This window comes from Larimichthys crocea, chromosome XXII (assembly GCF_000972845.2).
Source record: "Larimichthys crocea isolate SSNF chromosome XXII, L_crocea_2.0, whole genome shotgun sequence".
Lineage (NCBI taxonomy): Eukaryota > Metazoa > Chordata > Actinopteri > Sciaenidae > Larimichthys > Larimichthys crocea.
In genome coordinates, this window is record NC_040032.1 from 14230598 (window position 1) to 14250163 (window position 19566).

Consider the following 19566-nt stretch of genomic DNA (forward strand, 5'->3'; position numbering starts at 1 on the left):
TCAGCCAAGCCTTTTTTTTTACAGCTCCTCTTTGTATCCTGGTAGAAAAAAAGCCATTTCCTCATTTTTTGCACAGGCGGATGCCTTTAGAGCATTTGGCACTATAATTCAGGCCAGTACAGTGCAAGGAAAAAGAGCTGAAAGCAAACAAGCAATCGATCTATTAATCAATCAGTAAACCCACAAAAATTCATTGTTGACATTGTTTTATTGATTGGTTCCAGCTTCCCAAGTGTGGAAATGTACTGTTTTTCCTGTTGTGCATCACCGTAAGCTGAATATCTGTCACTTTCAGACTGCTGGTCACACATATTTGATTATTTCCTGACATTTAATAGGAGAAAATGAGATGCGGTTGCAAGAAAATGACCTTTTAGTTGCAGGATATGTGATCTGTTATGACCTTTTCTTGTCTTTTTTCCCCCCACACACAGATCCTGATACGAGTTGGATTTCCGATGTTGACTGTGGCCAAGCGTCTCTGCCTCCTCCCCCTTTCCAGTGAATGGAGCACTGTGACAGCAGGAATATGTCCTTCGATCAGACATGAAACAGCTCTCCATTCCCGTATGCTACCCTGTAACAAGACCTCCAACTCTTGAGTTACAGCTGTGCAAGAATAGTTTATGTTGAGCTATATAGGTTAGCGGTGTGTGTGTGCTTGATAAACATAAATAAATATAGTCATTTATGTTGGTGCTTAAGATATGATTCTGTATTTTGATTCAATAAAAACTGTTAACTAAACCACCGTGTACTGTTTTTTTTTATGTTGCTCATAACTGATAATAAAAGTTATTTTGTTTTTATAGTTTATATAAAAGCAGATCACTCCATCCCTCCTTAGTGGATCAGCGGACCTTCCTACTCTCTACATACAAACCCTGCAGTTTACTTTTTGTATCCCAGACGAGTGGCCATCACATCCAGACACCAAGGCCAAACCACAGTGCTTTTTAAAATGCTCAACGTAATGTGCATTTTTAAATTGTACAATGTGGTTTTACTGCTATGAGCAATGTGAGGTTTCAGAGATCAGAATCAAAAAATGTTTTATTGCCAAGTAGTTTTCCACATACAAGGGATTTGTCTTGGTGTTCTGGTGCATTAACAAACAAACAAAGTAAAAAAATATAAGGGAGATTAAAAAAAACAAGTACTAGAAGATATAAATATATTTAAAATTTGTTTTAAACTGAAAAGATTGTGCAAAGTATTCACCAGGTAGTGTGCAGAATATTTGAATGTGCAGCATTTTTTTTAAGATGAAGCAATCCAAAATATGTCAATTAAAAAGTTATTGGAAGGTGTCATTAAAACACTTGGTGATTATAGTTACGTAATACTTAATTATACAGTAAATAACTTCCTGCAAAGGCTAAGGCGGTTAAATCAACGTCTTTAAGTGGATGCGGAAGCAGTGACAATTCGAAATATGTGGCTCTGCAGTCACAGGTCAGTGATTACATGGCATGAATAAATGACACATTTGTAGTGTGTCACCATCTATTCTTCCTAACGTGAAGGAAGAACAATTGCAAGCTGTGAAACACATGAAAAAAACCAAAGGGGCCTTTCTCTATCTATCTATCTATCTATCTATCTATCTATCTATCTATCTATCTATCTATCTATCTATCTATCTATCTATCTATCTATCTATCTATCTATCTAAATCTGACACACTGGCCCTTTAAGTACATGCTTTTATTTTGAAGGATCGCTCACCGGAACTGATACCCGTCATTTATTTCCGAGTCTTCAAAGCCTGTTTGAGCGGCGAGCGACCTGATTGATTGTGTTTTTTGTCATTTTATTTGTTTTTTTTACCGGACAAAGATGCAGATCTGCAGCGTGTGCAGCGACCAGACGCCAAAATACAGATGTCCGACCTGCAAAATAAGATAGTAAGTCACTTTTAAATGAGCTAACCAGCTAAAACGCGAATACGGTAAACATTGACAGTTACTCTATCTAAAGGCAGTAACGTGAGGTTACTTGTAACGACGGTTGGTTGGTTGATAACAAATATATATATACCATATTTACTGAGAGTAACTGTTCTTAAAGTTGCACGTGTAAACATCAACACCACATGGGACGGTAACCCACGTGGGTCAAACCGATTTGTGTCGTCATAGTGCAGCGACCCACGTGGGTCAAACCGATTTGTGTCGTCATAGTGCAGCGTTCCCCCCGTTGTGACGTCACAACACTGATTGTTTTGATTTATTTTAATTCATTCATTCATTCATTAACTGACCATTTAAACACACTAACATCTGACCTGAGGTCAGATTATTATGATCTATCAGATGTTTAATTGTTATTGTTGTTGTTGTTTTTTTCCTGACAGTTGTTCACTAGGCTGTTATAAGAGGCACAAAGGTAAATGATCTTCATCTATCTTTTATATATTTTATTGATGTATGTATGTGCTGTTTGTTTAGCTCCATCTATTATCTAATTTTTTTTTGTCCACAGACACTTGCGTCCCTTTGGAGCAGCCTCCACCTGTTGAACCTGAAGCTAAGGATCCTGTCAACACTGGTATGGTTTTACTTGTCTCGTCGTCCCTGTGGTGTGTGATTGTGTTTATGTGCAGTAAATCCACGTAAGCCAGGAAGAGAAACCTGGACAAAGTTACATAAAAAAAAAGAGAAAAACATAGGAGGGCTTGTTGTCTCAAGCATTAGAAATGTCACAAAAATGTGATTTTATCATCTCAGAAATGTTTCTATGGTCAGAATATTCCACAAAAAAAAGGAATGCATGCTTTTTATCGCTTCAAGGTGATACTGCAGTGCAGTGCTCTCTCGTTTGGTCTGTTGGTTGCCTACAACTCACAACAAAGCAGCCTGAGTAGTGACTGATTACTCTTATTTTAAAGCTGCTGGTTGCCTAGAAGTCTTTTATTTTAAGATCCACTTATTAGTTTTTAAATCACTCAATGCCACAAGCTGATCTTTCCTTTAGATATGTTCCCAGTAGCTCCCTCAGATCCTCTGCAGCTGGACTTATAGTTGTCGAGAGAACCTCAACAAAAACACACAGTGACGCCCTGTGTTTCTTTACTGTCTGCAGAGCCGTGGACTGTTGAGGATCTTCTGCATGAAGACAGCATCACTGACAAAGTGCCTCTGCAGAGACTCCAGCTGTTAGGTATGAACCCAACGTCACCTTCTGTTAATTTAAAAGTTTTCAGCAGTCAGACGTGGATAATTTCACGTTCTCTTCTTTCCTCTACAGGTCAGTCTAAAGAGCTGAGAGATCTTCTGTGCAACCCCCATCTGAGACAGTTATTACGCTCTGTTGACGGCGCAGACAACAAATATGACGCGATGAAGGCTGCCATGCAGGAGCCTCTGTTTGTTGAATTTTCAGATCGGTGTTTGAAAATTGTCGACGACGAAGCAAAATCCAGTGACGCTTATGATTTATAAACTTGTGCCTGCTTTAGATTTTCTATCATGACTTTATATACTTTTTTTATATATATAAAATGTCTCAGAATAAGCCACATTACTGTAACCTGTCTGTGCCTTTTCATGTTACAGTGTATATATAGTGTTCAAATAAAGGCTGAAATGTTCCTGAGTCAACACTAAAAGCTTGGAGTTAATGTCACCGATCACGTTTGAGGTGAAAGGAAAAACTACTACATTCAAATTTATAAAATTTATTCCAACAAAACATTTAAATATTAACAAAATTCAAGTTGTTGTACATTGATCCCTTGGTACCACTGACAAAAACAAGTACAGAGATTGCATTATAACAAACTGCCATGATTCAGACACCTATCAGTGAATCCATAACTAGAAAACAAAGTGTTTAGTGAGCAAAGAAAGACGTTTCATGCTGTCTGTGGGTAAAGCTGGGCAGCTAAACATCAGTGTTAAGTTACCATGAATAATATTTTGTAACATTTGTAGCAAAAAGATGTTTGAAATATTAAAACTCGTAATATAACAAAACATGATTCTTCCACACAAAACACTAGTGTACAAAGACTTTGGTATGTTATACAATACTTGCGTTGATGCTTTGGACTGCAGCAGATTAAAATCATACAAAGTGATTTAGCAAATGTGCATAATTCTAAAGACCCCTTCTCGAACAAAGAGCAGCAGTTTGACTACATCTACTGTACAAGTGGCGTGTTCGCTTATTTGTGACTGTCAGTCTGTTGCTGTGTTTTAATGTGCAATATATGCTTTACATGTGCAAAACTTGCTTAATTACCTTTTCTCTGCAGCATAAATCACACTCAGAATAAATCCTGTGCATCTGAATCACCAATATATTCATAAATCTCATCAAATCACATAAATAGTCACCCGTAAATAAATACATACACCGACAGCCCTAGATTTCAACAAAGGCACCTGTGGAAGGCCAAACACTTTGATCGACAATCAGACGTTCCAAAGAGGCAACGATGAGACAAAAACCTGCAGTCTGCTCTGTTTTTTAAAAAGGTGCTAACAGTATGCTGTGTGATTCCAGTTAGGGCACATTCAGACTGAATCAGGCACTGCAGGGTTGTCCATAACTGCTACGAAACAATCGGGAAATACGCTTTTATTTCGCTAATTAACTGGCTTTAACACAAATCAAAGGAAACTTCTTTGTGTCACTAGAATCTAGGAAGATGAAATACACAAAGTCAGAATACAACAGGTAGAGTATCAGAGTTCAGTCCATGAATCCACCTGTATTGTCTCAGTTTCAGAGACAAGTTTGACTGGTCCGAGCGTCTGATTTGAGGACGCAGTGTGACGTTGGGTACAACTTCTCCCCCGTAGGTTGCTGCTGACTACCCACCACTTAAATGAATGGTAAACTCTGCGTTCTGATCCTGTCTGAATGCACTTTTACCCCAACAAAAAATAATTTAAATAAAAATGATTACATTTGTCTTGTCCTGCAGTCACCCCATCATAACCATTATACATGTGGGGCACATGGAAAATATTCCACAAACTGTCGAAGACGAGATAGCACGACTGTTTCTACTGAGATTTAGGTTTTCTCATGAGAACGTCAGGTTCACAGCAGTCTGCATTATCTTACCTGACGACATGTGAGGTTAAAATATTCTTTGCACCCTTGTGTAATATACAGAGTGAGAATAACTTTGGCATTCTTTAAAACATTAGAGCAGTAAATGATCACTTTAAAGCCTTTAGTGTTCTGCAAATAAAGTTATAAAGTTTTCTCTAGCAGGATCTCGTTGAACCCCTTCACGTCGCTCTTCATGACTGGTTTCCTGTCTGCGTAGAGAAGAGGAGATCGCTGACAATGCAGCTTTACCGATCCCTGAGAGGAAAAAGAAAAATTCAGTCTCAAATGACCGATCATAGTTCATACAGATCCTTACAGAAACTCGTGTGGATGTGCTCTCACCCGTGGTTGAGCCCGAATGGAGGCGAGCTCCTGCGTGTACTGGTTGGTCTCCACCTTGTACCCCCCTCTCCTGGAGGGCAGGTTGAGTGAGGCCATGACAGACATCATTTTCTGGAAGCCCGTGGCCGTCATGGAGAGGGTGATGGACGGGGCAGTGGCCAGAGCCAGGCCCATGGGCCAGCCTCGCACTGTGACGGGCTCCGGGATGCTGGAGAGCTGCACTGAGCCTCGCTCCCTGATAACAGGGTTCAACTCTGGCACGCTCTCCTTTATGAGATCCTTCGCATCGTCCAGTTCTGCCTCGGCCAAGGACTTTAATAGTGCCTAACACGAAGAAGACAGCAATTTACGTGGGACAATGCACATTATAAATATTTTTAAGAGAACTTCAATCACGGCATGTTTCCAAATCTCACCCTCCACTTCCTCCAGGCGCTCTGGATGACAGCAGCTGCTCTGTTCCACCTCCGGACCTTCCTCCTGACCAGCCAGGACCTCACCGCTGCAGGAGACATAAAAACACTTCAAGCCCTTCATTTCATTCAAGTTTAATCTGTGCCTCGTGAAGAGGACTGTTTACGTAATCCCATCCAGACAGAGTTATCAAAAGAACATCTGTCATTAACAGTTAATCAGATGTCTGTCAATATTTGGCAGCTTCTGACGGGACAAACAGCCTGCAAACATTTTGTACAGACTCTGCCAGCTGGTTCCTGTTGGCCAGACGGTGAAAGCCAGCAGACTCACACAGCGGGAGGCGAGGCTGCAGAGCTTTGCTGATTCCACTCAGCGGTACCTGAGCGGGACATTAAGAGTTTACCTGCTTGGATCAGAGTAGCAGACTGCTGGCGGGCGTGGCGTCTGCGGCGCTGGTACCGCAGCCAGCAGCACTGAATGGTGAAGGCACACCGCGTCAGCGTTTTCTTCCTCTGATCCTCCAGCAAATCTAGCTGTAAGACAACAACCAGGCATGTCAGCACTTTAGTTATACAAAATTATACGTGAAGATGCCTGTGTGTCTGTGTGTATATATATATAAATGACTGACCATCAACTGGGTGAGAAAAACTTTAGTCTTTCCACAGTGCACCCATGAATTTTGTTTTTCACTGCCAAGGTTGTGTGAAAGGTCAAACGCCTTGGGTCGCTGTAACGTGACACGCAGGAGCTTCTCCACCTCCTGCCGGAGAACGTTGTTGCTGGCAGCCTTCACATCTACAGACAGAGTGGAGCATTAGAGGCATAATTCAGCACTCAAACTGTCTCAGCTTTACCACATAGTTCAGATACTGTACACAGTATGTCAGACAGTGAGGTAAAAACTGCTCAGCAGCGTGAGAGAGCAGAGAAATCCATCAGAATCAACAGCACGGTTTCCACAGACGGTGATTTGATTACTGTGAATTCAATTAATTTTTCAAACCTGATAATATCTGGCAGCATTCAGGGTTAGTGAGCAACATTCATACAACAAAGACTGAGAGTTTACAGCCATGCTAGCAGCTCTGTAAGGCAGACATGCTCACAATGAGGATGTCGACATGATTACCATGTTTGTTTAACATGTTAGTAAGTCAGATTTGCACAAGCGGCACCCTCCATGACTGTGAAGTGAAGCCAAAAACTGCAGTCCCCATGTTAAAAAACAGTTTTGGTCTCTATAGCTAATTTCCCCCGTCATGACAACTGTACTGAGGGTGAATTTATATACAACTCTCCTGTTCTAATTATAATAAAGCTTAAAGTTATGCAGAATTAGGTGGCTTGTTTGAGCATCATTGCCAGGAGGTGGAAGAGCCAACGAATGGGGCTAATTACTATTTTAACTTCATGGTGGTGCTACACGTAACGTCAGAGGATCACCAAAGTTATTACGATGCATCCTGAGGGGACCATAAATGTACAGCGTGTACCAAATTTCACAGCAAACCATCCAACAGTTGTTGACATATTTCAGTCTGGAAGTGACAAGACATAGCTAAAAAGCAGCAGGTTAAGATGAGTGTACGATCCAGCATGCAGCGATCAGGAATGAAAAGAGAAATATTAAAACAACACAAAGGCAAAAAGCAGGGCCCTGATAGTCAGCGGTGCATGCATTTACCTGGAAAGTTCATAAGAAGTTTCAAATTTTGTTAGAAAGTCCTGTTTTTAGACACCAAATGGAAAAGTCCCAAGAAGAGCAGAGGGCTGAGGATCAGAATTATTAAGAGGACTACTGAAGGGAAAGGAGAATAAACCAGCAGACCTAAAGAGAGGAAATAAAATCACTCTTTGTCCACAGTAAACATGCAAACATTGGCTTCAAATTGATCCAACAACAAACTGTACTTACCGACGCGATGACTCCCTGATTTGACATTTGAATACTTTGTAATCAGTGCATAACGTTGGACGAAGTCTTTGAAAGGAATTCTGTAAAAACAGAAATGAGAAGTCAACCAAAGTCCAAGAGAAACAAACAAATACATTCAGATTAAACAAACAGAAGACGTTTCACCTTATTGGAAAGCCGGCAGCACTGATGTGAATAGTCTCCACAATCCCACAGGCCTCCAACTGCACGATAACCTGACAGCAGACGGGACATAGAAACAGAATTAAAGGACTGCCTCTCGTTGCGGTGCTGCTGAACAACAGAACCGTATCAAATGTGTGTGTAGGATATCTACCTCCTCCTTTTTGAAGGTCAGTGGCTTGCACTCCGGGTTCGGTTTGATGCAGCGAGTGTAGTGAGGCGTCGTGCTGTGGAGGATCTTCATCAGGCTCTCCAGAGAGTTCTGCAATCAGACATTAACACCATCAGTGTCAACACTCCCAGGAGGATCTACTGAGCTAAAACAAGCTTCAGTCGGTGCGCACCTTAAACTTAGAGACCACGGTGACTTTACTGAGTCCCTTGGTGGTCAGGTTCTCGTCTTCCTTGTTAGTGAAGATCTGATGAAGCAGCAGGTTGTCAGACTTCTGAAGCAGGTTGATGAGCTCTGGTGGTACTGGGTCCTAAAACCGCCACCCCCACAAAATCCACGATTAGAATAAGAGTGAATGGACTGATGGTGAACTTTCTGAAAACATTTTAAAAGCTTTTCTTACACACCTTGTTCTTCGCCACCATGCCCTGTATCTGGTAGTTGACTTTGCCGGCGTAATGGGCCACAGTGAAGTGCGGCAACCTGCTGAACTTGTCCCAGCTGATGTTGGCATTATCACAGAGCTCCTTCTCCAAACGAACCCTGAATGTCTTTGCGTCAGAGGCTCTGTTCAGACGACTCTCCTACAGGACAAACATGCATAAAGGTGGAAACATCCTCGTTATAGATACATCAATCAATCCATCAATCATTATACGTTTTACGTTCTTCTCCATTATAAGGGGAAAATTGTTTGTATACTGTCTTTGCAATAGGCGTCAGTGTAAAAAGATATATCCATACTGTCGTCATTTTGTTTTAAAAGAACAATTCCTCATATAATTCCCAATAAATTGCAACTCATAGGCCTTGATGCTCAAGACAAATGTGATGCATTTATTTAGATTTTTTTCTCTGTGTTATTGCTGTGTGGGTGGAAGTCAAGAGGTGTTTATCTTAGTATTCTATTGGCTCGAGTCTGTGCCCACAAACAATAACTGATTTATACAGGCAGCAGTGTTTTTACTATTATTAGCATGTGTTGTTTGCTTATGAAAGTAATATAACTTGTATACTGTCTTTGTAATTATTTTTATGATGACAATAGAAAATGAGCAGCGTACCTCATTAAGAAGAGAAAACACGCTGACAGGACTTCCCTCTATAAGATCCAGACAGCTCTGGTTGTTTTGGTATTTGACAAATGACCACTGCAACCCCTCTGATACATATTCCTCCTGGCAGAAGCAGAGATAAACATAAATATTAGAAACACAAAATCCATTTCTCACATTACACGAGGAACGACAGCTCTGTTTTCAAAACAAAAACTGAAGAAGCCTTCTGAATGCCTGAAGCATCGACACAATAAGCGGATTGCCATCAGACAGACTACAGACGATACCTGCTGAGCTTGGAGATAATGAGCCACGAAGTGCTGCTGCAGTTTCTCGTTGGCGTAGTTGATGCACAGCTGCTCCAGGTTATTCAAGTTGAAACACTCGAACCCGTACACGTCTAAAACTCCTGGAGAGCACAGAGAGGAGGACTGTGTGAGCTTATGAAAAGAATGTTACAAACATTAAATGAAGAGTGAAAAAAGACAGTTTACCTATGAAGTTGCACCATGTGGATTCGTCTGCACAGATGCTGTTGTTGATGAACGTGACCAGCCACTCAAATAATCTGTTGGAAAGAAGCAACATAGGGAGCTGACAAATATAAACTGTGATGAACAGACAGATCGTCCTCGCTGTTTATTGTGAACAAGAAGATGCTTTCAGTTTTGAGTCTTAGTTGCAGGACAAAAACAAACTCTTTCCACATAACTTCGTCACACTGCGATAGGTCAGATCCTCGTTCTTACCCCGCGTAGATGACCTTGGCCAGGCAGTCTCTCCTCATGCTGCACTCTGTCTGGGGACAGGGCTTGTGCACGCTCTGCTTCCCCGCCTTCAACATCTTCACTCTCAAACACGTCTGAAGCTCCTCGGCAGGGACGCACAGCAGCTCTGCAGCCCGCTGCAAGAAGTCTAAGACACAGGTCGAAGTGGAAGGCTGTTAGCTGCATGTTTCCTGTTTGTCTCTTGTCAGAGAGCGTGGTGGTGTCATGACTTGTATTCTTTTATCCAGTACATACTTTATCATACATACTTTAGCACAGCACTCAGTAACTGGAAGTGACTGATAAGAGTCGATGAAATATCTGAAATAAAATCACGGCTAATACCTTTGGACTGTTCGTCTAGGTTACAAGGTTGTGATTCATCGGAAGAAGAGGAGAAATTCACATTCCCCAACTGCAGAATTCCTGCTAATGTCTGTAATGAAGCACAATAAACAGAAACATTTCATTTAATGCTTAATGAGAAAGATAATGAAAAACACAGGCAAAACTACATACATTTAGGATTTATAAGCAGCGTATTAAGACGTAATAAACGGTTTAGAAACACATGATAATACAGTTGCAAGCAGATCTAAGTTTTTATTGAATGAATACACTTCACAGGAGGAGAAGAAGAACTGTTGCCAAAGACAAATGTCATTTTATCTGCCTGTAACTATTATGTTGTCCTCTTCCTTGCAAATGATGAAGCGAGTCATAGTAAGCTTTAGTTTCCGTTTACTGTGGCTCTTTTCCAAATAAATGGGATTGAACACAGAAATGTAGTTGTGCAGATTCAGCTGACCTCCTCAAACTACTAACAGGAAATTAACTGTGAAATAAGAACTTCTTAGCAAGATAAACGCTTCTAAATAAGAGTCTTTTTCAAAATAAAAGTGCATCGAATTTATGCCTGAAAAGGAACACAGCTACATTATAGTGTGACTGTTTACTCAGGAGTTTACCAATGATGAATACTTTACCCTGAATATCAGTCGCTGTCTCTCTGCATTAATGCCCAGATGAACCATTGCTTCGACAGTCTCATGGAAACAATCCTCTATAAAACATTAAATGAGAAGTTATATGTGAGAATCTACAGAATAAAAGACAAAAAACTGTCTAAAAGCCCATAAAAAAAAAAAAAAGACAGACCCTCAAGTGTTTTTTCAGAATTTGGTAGCCAGGCGAAACTCTCTCCATGAGGCATCTTCCACTCCTTTCTCTGCTCATCTGTGGCGCCTTTTATCATCTGAGGAAACAATACACTCTCAGCATTGACATCTGACTGACATGAATGTGTTAATGTGTTGAAGACATGAGGTTTAGTGCAGGCGTGTTCACTCGCCTGGTAAAAAATGTGGAAGTTTCTCTCATTAGCCGGTTGGAAGGCCACCCTGGTCTTCTCTAGCAAATATGTCTGCACAGAGGCCCCGACCAACAGCTGACACCTTCATGTGAAAACATGTTGAAGAGGTTAAACTCACAGCTTTACAGCTCACACATACAGTAAAGTGCATGTTTGTGAGTACCTGTCGAGCTGAAGCTGGATGTATTTTCCAAAGCGGCTGCTGTTGTTGTTCCGTAGTGTGCAGGCGTTTCCTACACAGAGGAGAGAGTGTTAACTGATGACTGAAGATAGTGATGATGATTGACACATTAACGAGACACCGGCAGTCAGTTATCTCACCGAAAGCTTCCATGATGGGGTTGGAGTCGAGCACCCTCCTCTCTATCCTCTCCACTGTGTCCTGACTCTTCACCACTGAGGAGGAGGCCGCCACAGTAGCGTAGTATTTCATCAAGCAACGAGACGTCCACGTCTGTAAAGAAACAAAGTATCGACCGTTAAAGATTACATTTCACAGAGCTGCAGCCAGTTTCCTTTTTAGAGTAGTAGTAGAGCACAATGTGAAATCTTCAAGTTATTTGAAAAAGATGCCAACTCTCCTCTTATTTTTTATTCATTCACAAAAAATAATAAAACCTATTAAATGGGGAAAATAATGACATCATGTTTGAAAAACCCCAAACACTTAGTTATTCAAAGAGTTTTTCGTAAATTTATAGCAGCAAATTAACTGATCTGTCAGTGAAATGTCAACAGATATGCACATCCAAGGTTTTTAGAAATATCAAAACACATTTTTGCTGAGAATATTCAGGGAATAAATCACACAAAAACTGCCTCATCTTAGTCCACATACAGTAAATTGACCAAGACTGTGACAAAAGCATGTGACATTCTGAACCTCTGGTGTGTTGGTTTACCTTTCCTGCACCGCTCTCACCGCTGACCACCAAGGATTGGTTCACCGGCTCCACCTGTCCTTTGACATTCCTGTAGGCTTCTTCTGCCACAATATAGATATGTGGTTTGAACTCCTGTTGACGAAAGAAATACAGACTTAATTAGATGCTGCTGTCGTTCCCAACTGCAAGGAGAGACGTCAGCACCTTCAAGAGTTTAATGAGTTTGACTTTGAGGCAGACAAGCGATAAGAGTGACCACAAAACCTCAGTGTTTATGGTTTTTGTAGTTTAAAACTCAAAGTAAACATCATCAGCATTAGTGCATGATATAATCCTGAAAGTCCACACCAAACTCCTACAATGTATCTTATAAGTAATAACTAAATATACACAGCTGTGACTCTGTAAATACCTGAGGCTGAGTAGCGCAGTGATACTCCTTCATCACTTCCAGAGAGTAGAGGTGTGGGATCGGCTGGAAGGGGTTAAGAGCCACCAAGGTGCAGCCAGCATGGGTGTAAAACACCTTGACGCTGTACCTGGCCTGCAGACATTTCAGCACTATCAGAGAAAGAAAACATTAAATATCATCAGACATTAACAGGAACAAAAACAGATGATAACGATGTGATAAAGACAGCGGCATTAAAATGCATTAAGATATGTTTGTCTTTGATTATATAGAATAACAGATGCAGCATACAGCAGCTCCATGTGCTTATCCTGACCTCTGCTGTTAATAAGCTGCAGTTATACAGAAACCACCTTGAAATATAAACTGAAACCTTCACAACTCAATCAATAACACACACTGCTCTTCTCTAATGCCAATGACACTGCATTTTTAAATCAAGACAAACAATGTAGAGTTAAAAAATATCCATATTTACTTACCATACTACAAGTTAATTAGTAAATCGTGCCCTTGGTTCACTCATTTGGCTGCAATCTGTCATTTTTTTTAATCATCCCTGCAGATTTTATCTGGACGTGGTCAAACAATACTCAGTCAGCTGTGCCATTCAAGGTCACATGAGCTGGAAAACATTACGTCACGCGTGCTGTGTGTTTGTAAATAAAGATAAAGTTTATACAACACACAAAATGCGCTCGCTTGACATTCAACGCCAGAGATTTTAAAGATTTGTGCCAATAAGAAGTCGAAGAATGAGTTGAAAACAGAAGCCCCATGACGCGTCGCGTTTGTTACCTGTTGTCGGGGTCACCGGGTTGACTTTGGTGAGGTCATCATAAGTGTGGAGTTGGTCTTCATCGGTGAGGAAGGCCCGAACTTCTCCGTCCAGTGAATCGTTTAAGGTCGGGGGAGGACGATGGACTTTCTGGGTGAATCAGAAACAGAAACAGAAAGAAAACTGCGTTTAAAATACGAAGTGACACCCTGTAAGTAAAAAAAGAAGAACATTTGAAGGAATTATGCGTTTATGCATCTTGTATTTGTCATGCATACAACTGAGGCGACATGTGTAAAACATAAACACTGTCAGAAACCAAACAGCTGTGTCCAAAACCTCTAAATGTCATGACGTCAAGTCTGATCCTGCCAATCCTCAGCTTTTCAAAATAAGGCAGGTAAGGGCAATAACTCGTGAGAACAGGCAGCTGAAGACAGACTGGAAAGGAAACGTCTTATCCACCTTGAGTATTGTGAGTAACAAGCTGTAACAAGTGAATTTCCACCGGTGTCTGATCAATAAAGTCTTATCTTATCTTATTTTGTGCACCAAAAAGTCAAACTTGACCTATGAAGCGTTCCTTATCAATGAAATTAAATGTTCACACATCATCCCAAAGGCAAATTTTGCTTTAATTTGGAGCCTAAAATCAGCTCATAGTCTCACGATAACGTCAGAATGATGACAAAGCCAAGTCTGCTTTATCCTGCCAAGATCACATGGCCTGTCTGATAACTGAGGTACTAAGCAGAATTAACCTAGAAGGGCTGCAGGTAGCCTACATCCCATCACTGTAAGGCCATTATATAATGATGTAATAGCCATAATCATATTAATTTAAACACCTGACGCGACATGAATAATAACATGAGTGGATTTAACACTCAGGTCTGATGTAAAGGGAAGATGCATACATTAAAAAAGTGAGTTTTTTGCAGTTCTCCAGCCAAAGTCTAGTCAAAAATAAATAAAATTCAGTGACTGTTGCATATAAGGCACTATTAAACATTACAGTAGTGTGTGTAAACTCTGTTTATATGTTGAAATACACTGATATAACTACTGTTTCCTCAGTACGTGTCCTCAAGCAAGTTATAAACACGTTTTCTAATGTTTATTCCTTCACATTGTAGGGACTATTTTTTTTACCTGGCACATTTAAACACTTCACAAAAGGACATTTCACAACGCGTTTGAATACGAACCAACCAATCAAAACTGAGAGCCGGTAACTTACAGAGCAGAGTAGATAAGTCACTTCAAGTCAAGTTACATTTAATTTGACTTTTTAAATTTAATAAACAACTAAATAAACCAACTAAACCGCCAGTTGAGACGTTAACGGCTGTTTCTCCGCCCCTGGTCCCCCCGTGTCCTGACTTACCGTCGCCCCATGTCTGTACCCTGCTCCACCGTTACGTCGGTTGACCGCAGAACTCATTGATTTGCCGGTAAAGTTCGTATCTGACTTAAAACTTAACGAAAAACGTTAACTTTAAGTCCACTTAGTTGAGTTTTAAGCGGTGCTGACCCGCAGTATTTTCCATTACTGTATGAAATTCCTCAAGGACAACTTCCCGTGCGTGCTGCGTTTACTGTCCGACTGTCTCCCAAATTCCCAACACACACACACACACGCTACGTATTCCCGCCCTCCTCCCTGACGCTTCACGGGCCCAGCTGTCCACCACTGGCGGGGTAAATTAAGATTATACGGATATAGTTTGCCTTGAAATTACTCTTTTATGTATAGGAGTTTTAGTACTAAAATCCACGCCAACCGCCTTATGATTTATAGACTTTAACCCCACAGAAGAATAAAAAAATGCAAAAAGACGAAGTCACATTTTTTTTTCGGTTGGAAGTTAACAAAAAAATCCGAGCCGCCCTGAATGCGACATGCAGGACTAGTGGTGTGTCGTTCGTGAACGAGCCGGTTCAAAGAATTTTCCGACTCACCCTCAGAATCTGACTCCCCTTCGCGTTTTTTGGTTTTAATATGAACACTGGAAACAATCTTATACATTCTTTTTTGTTTACTGCAAGACAAATGACTATAACGAATAGGCTATATAGCTCAGTAAATCGGCATTTTGATGGTTTTATTTCACTTAGTTTCATTTCGCAAGTTTCATTAAAAGGAATTCAAGTCTCCTCTTATGCTATAATAAACAATTAAATGTATTAGGCTAGTGGTAACAGAGAGGAAAAAAGGAGGGGAGTCAGATTTTTTCAGGTCACATTTTACATCTGTCACATTCTGATTCCCCTCCTTTTTATCTCTCTATTTATGAAGGATATAGAAGAGAAGAACATTGGTTACTTACGGTCTTTAAACTCTTCTAAAGAGTGTATATAAAGATACTCATATAATATGAGTAGCTTATATACAGTTTACCCAATTAAAAGCACATACTTTTAAACCTATGAAGTGCAAGAAAAGCTGGGATTATATTTAGCCTTGTGAAACGCCAAAGTCAAATACATTCAACTTGCTTAAAAAAAATCTATTTAATTCATTTTGTAATTATGGCTGGGGAGCCTAGGGTATATTTCCACAGAACATACAAAAAAGTGTTGTTTTGCATTCACTATTATCCGATTTTGCGTTGAGAAGAACATCGGTTATTTACACTCTTTAGAAGAGGTTAAAGACTGTAAGTAACTGATGTTCTTCTCTTCTATCTCCTTCATAAATAATTAAAATCGTAAAATAGTATTTTCCCTTTTGATATTAAGGCGAATTGCTTCACTTTCCGAAACAACCGGCTCTTCTTGGCGAGCTGAGTCAAATGATCTGACTCCCTAAAAAGAACCGAACTTCCCATCACTGTGCGGAACACGGAACAGGGAAGTCAGCACCGGGGCTCTCACGTTGATGCAGTGCAGTGTTCGGACTTCAAGGGGGCTCTCACGTTGATGCAGTGCAGTGTTCGGACTTCAAGTAAATAAGCAGTATTTATTAAAAAACAGCTGATTTTTGACGCCGAACTAACAAAACTGTGGTAAGTATTGATGCAGAACTATCTTGGTGATGTTTTTAATGAATTAGAGAACTGGAATGACAACGCTAGTGTTCCTAAATACTAAATAAAGTGAAGTTTACGCACTTATTTTGCACAATTAAACCAACTTAGGTCCATTAGGTGATACTTTTCATACCTCATAGTCACATAGAGTACTCATATCGTCCTCCTGGCCATAACAATGTACATAACAAATACATTTCACATTCATTTGCACTATTTTTCTTGACATTTTGCATCATACGTCATGATTTAACACCATGTAGAGTGTTGATTTTATGTGTATACATGCATATTTTTATTTTATCTTGTGTGGGTAGTGTTTTATTTATTTTATTTTATTGTTTCTTTTATCTTTCTATTATCTACTTGTTTTCATTGTGTTTCTATTGTGTTATTTATTGTGTTTTATCTTGTACAGCACTTTGAAATCCTTGTGTTTGCCAAATCGTGCTATATAAATAAAGTGGATTGGATTGGATTATGTCTTTTGAGCAGATTTATTTGTCTTCATGTACAGCCATGCTTCTCTCATGTATAATACACTAATTTTCATATTTGCAGGTCATGTCTCAGAGGGAGCTGAAGGAGGCGTTTGTCAGTAATCTCAATGGGACCAGTCTGCAGGAGGTGGCACTGGGCTCATTTCTCGCCCCGCTATGCCTCATCCAGAGAGGATTGATAATGATCCTCTACCATCAGGCCAAAGGGACTCTCCCACTCCCACTCCCACTCATTTCTCACCTTCTCCTGGACTTCTCTGTGCTCATTCTTCCCCTCGTCCTGTCGTGCACCGTTCTGAGCAGCTCTCTCCACCAGGTCATCGTGAGCCTAGCCGTCGTTTCAGCTTGTGTTTTATGTTTTATCTATCGTAACAACACCCGTCCTTCCACTCAACACCAGAGCACTATCAGCACCTTTCTTCAGAGTCACGTTCAGTTCGACCAGGTTCCCTTTGTGACTCTTTTCCGAGTGCTTGTAAATGTGAAAACAGCTATCAGCATCCTCGCCGTAGACTTTAGTGTCTACCCAAGGCGATATGCTAAAGCTGAAATTTATGGGACAGGTGTTATGGACTTTGGGGTTGGAGCGTATGTCTTTGCAAATGCTCTTGTGTGTCCAGAGGCACGGGGGAAGAACATCTCCGGATCCAAGAAAAATCACATCACAAAGCAGCTCCTGTCCGTTTGGCCTCTGGTCGTTCTTGGCATGGTGAGGCTGGTGAGCGTCAAAATGACCGGCTACCACGAGCATGTGAGAGAATACGGCGTCCACTGGAACTTCTTCTTCACCCTGGCCATCGTCAGAGTTGTGACCTCTGTGATTTTGGCTGTTTTACCAGCCAGACGGTCCTGGATCTTTGCCCTTCTGATCGGTGGACTTTATCAGCTCACTCTGGAGACATCAGGGCTGAAGGACTTCATCCTCTACAACAATGACAGAGAAAAGGACTTCCTGCATGCTAACAAGGAGGGCATATTCTCTGTACTGGGTTATGTAGCCATCTACATGGCAGGAGTTCAGGTGGGACTCTATGTGATGCAGCCAAGATCTCAGGTTAGACAGTGGCTCAAAGCACTTTGTAACCTCTTGTTGGGAAGTTTTGTCCTGTACATTGCTTTGTACATATGTCAGACACTCGTGGATCCAGTTTCTCGCTGCTTAGCTAATTTATCCTTCTGCATCTGGAGTACCGCTCAGTCTTTGTTCTTTATGTCCTTCCTCGGCATAGCTGATATAGTTTTACTGTTTTCCAAAAGTGCATCAGGCTGTCACTTTATACCGTCATCGTGGAATTTAGATAAGAAACAATCGGACTCTGAGAAAAAGACGGGCGACGTGGACAGACGCTGCCTCGTTCAAGCCGTCAGCAGGAATCAGTTGTTGTTTTTCTTGCTCGCAAACGTCATGACAGGACTGACCAACTCCTTAGTGGACACGCTCAACTGTGGCAGTTTGTTTTCAGTGTATGTTCTGCTGTCGTACATGTTCGTGAACTGCTTGGTAATATATGTTTTACATCTCTGTGGAATCACAGTAAAATTCTGGTGAACTGATATTTGTTACTGTAACATATCTGTGTGTTTGGGATTATTTGAGGTGACACAATTTAAAAACACTGGGAAGAGGTAATGCTATAAGACGATATGATCTGTAATGCTGGGCATGATGTGTTTATATGTAAATGAATACATACCTTGATAGAAATGTTGTTGTTGAATGCAGCATGTTGTTATGTGAGCTCTAGAGCTTTTACTCTTCTGTATATATTCTGTATATATGTACATATGTTTGATCCCAACATCCTGCTCAGATCTCAGTGGCTGCAACCTCTATACTTAATTAAATTATTCTTTTTAAGCAACAGTCTATTCACCATCATTTCACTCAGTTTTTTTTACATGCATTTTAACCCCGAATTACAACCACACACATACAAAGGGTTCATAGACATGCAAATGTGGAGAGAGGTGGTGGAGTGATGGACAGCCACCCAGAGCAGCGCCATGCGAGCTGTTGGTGAGGGTTCGGTCGGTGCCTTGCTCAAGGGCACCTCAGCAGTGCCCCTCTCCAGCTACCAGTCCACCTTCCATAACACTGGGTGAGTTAGGTCTGACAGCTGTTTTTAACAAATTTTTGACTGTGGAATCCAAAACTGATCTCAGTTTTTCTCTATCACGTCAAGTTTTTGAACTATAGGATCCCTGTTTTCTTAAAAAAAATATGAAAAATACTATACTTAACAGATACGTGCTTGTTTGTTGAATCCTCGTGAATTTCAAAATCTGCATCATTGCTGTCACAGCGTTCTTCATCATCAATCTCACTTCTACAGGAGGTAGTTGTTTTAAAAAACTGGCACTGGAATTTCAGCTGAATGAGGCATTGGTCTTATATCTGAAGATAGATTAGGATATTCTATTTTACTTTAATTTTTCTTGTTAAATCCTGATGTTTTCACTAAACAAAAGTAATAGTCCACTGATCTTTTTGCTCTCACCAAACCATGGGGATACCAAATTAAATTTAAAAATGTTTTATTAGAACTTGCTTCACAAACAAAGGTAGATTACAAATCATTACAAAATAATTTCACATGTATATTCTACACCAGGGAGAGAAAGAGCTTACAATAGTCTATTTGAATGTTCACAAATATTAACCGT

At 40.6% G+C, this 19566-nt stretch overlaps 3 protein-coding genes across 3 annotated transcripts; 2 read left to right on the forward strand and 1 right to left on the reverse strand.

Annotated features, from left to right (window-relative positions):
* The first annotated feature begins 1728 nt into the window (after positions 1-1728).
* znhit3 (zinc finger, HIT-type containing 3) lies at positions 1729-3952 on the forward strand. The gene is made up of 5 exons (XM_010736540.3): positions 1729-1907; positions 2357-2388; positions 2485-2550; positions 3085-3162; positions 3250-3952. Exons 1-5 carry the CDS (start codon positions 1840-1842, stop codon positions 3441-3443), a joined length of 438 nt encoding a protein of 145 aa, XP_010734842.3. The 5' UTR covers positions 1729-1839; the 3' UTR covers positions 3444-3952.
* myo19 (myosin XIX) lies at positions 3666-15037 on the reverse strand. The gene is made up of 24 exons (XM_027273846.1): positions 14758-15037; positions 13391-13520; positions 12593-12741; positions 12199-12312; positions 11618-11750; positions 11460-11529; positions 11276-11378; positions 11083-11179; positions 10911-10987; positions 10270-10360; positions 9907-10072; positions 9652-9725; positions 9445-9566; positions 9164-9277; positions 8507-8683; positions 8272-8409; positions 8082-8189; positions 7910-7980; positions 7745-7824; positions 6458-6624; positions 6230-6359; positions 5826-5911; positions 5410-5733; positions 3666-5322 (listed from the first exon to the last, which is right to left on the reverse strand). Exons 1-24 carry the CDS (start codon positions 14812-14814, stop codon positions 5209-5211), a joined length of 2892 nt encoding a protein of 963 aa, XP_027129647.1. The 5' UTR covers positions 14815-15037; the 3' UTR covers positions 3666-5208.
* A 1240-nt stretch (positions 15038-16277) lies between these two features.
* pigw (phosphatidylinositol glycan anchor biosynthesis, class W) lies at positions 16278-18780 on the forward strand. The gene is made up of 2 exons (XM_019274944.2): positions 16278-16378; positions 16964-18780. Exon 2 carries the CDS (start codon positions 16967-16969, stop codon positions 18449-18451), a length of 1485 nt encoding a protein of 494 aa, XP_019130489.2. The 5' UTR covers positions 16278-16378; positions 16964-16966; the 3' UTR covers positions 18452-18780.
* The last annotated feature ends 786 nt before the right edge of the window (positions 18781-19566 follow it).

Coding starts and splice junctions, on each gene's coding strand:
- znhit3 (XM_010736540.3), top strand. CDS start 1,840: ATGCAGATCTGCAGCGTGTGCAGCGACCAGACGCCAAAATACAGATGT. Junction 2,389..2,484: donor CTGTTATAAGAGGCACAAAG/GTAAATGATCTT, acceptor TTTTGTCCACAG/ACACTTGCGTCCCTTTGGAG. Junction 2,551..3,084: donor TAAGGATCCTGTCAACACTG/GTATGGTTTTAC, acceptor TACTGTCTGCAG/AGCCGTGGACTGTTGAGGAT.
- myo19 (XM_027273846.1), bottom strand. CDS start 14,814: ATGAGTTCTGCGGTCAACCGACGTAACGGTGGAGCAGGGTACAGACAT. Junction 9,278..9,444: donor ATTATCTCCAAGCTCAGCAG/GTATCGTCTGTA, acceptor TGCTTCTGCCAG/GAGGAATATGTATCAGAGGG. Junction 5,734..5,825: donor GCGCCTGGAGGAAGTGGAGG/GTGAGATTTGGA, acceptor TCTTCGTGTTAG/GCACTATTAAAGTCCTTGGC.
- pigw (XM_019274944.2), top strand. CDS start 16,967: ATGTCTCAGAGGGAGCTGAAGGAGGCGTTTGTCAGTAATCTCAATGGG.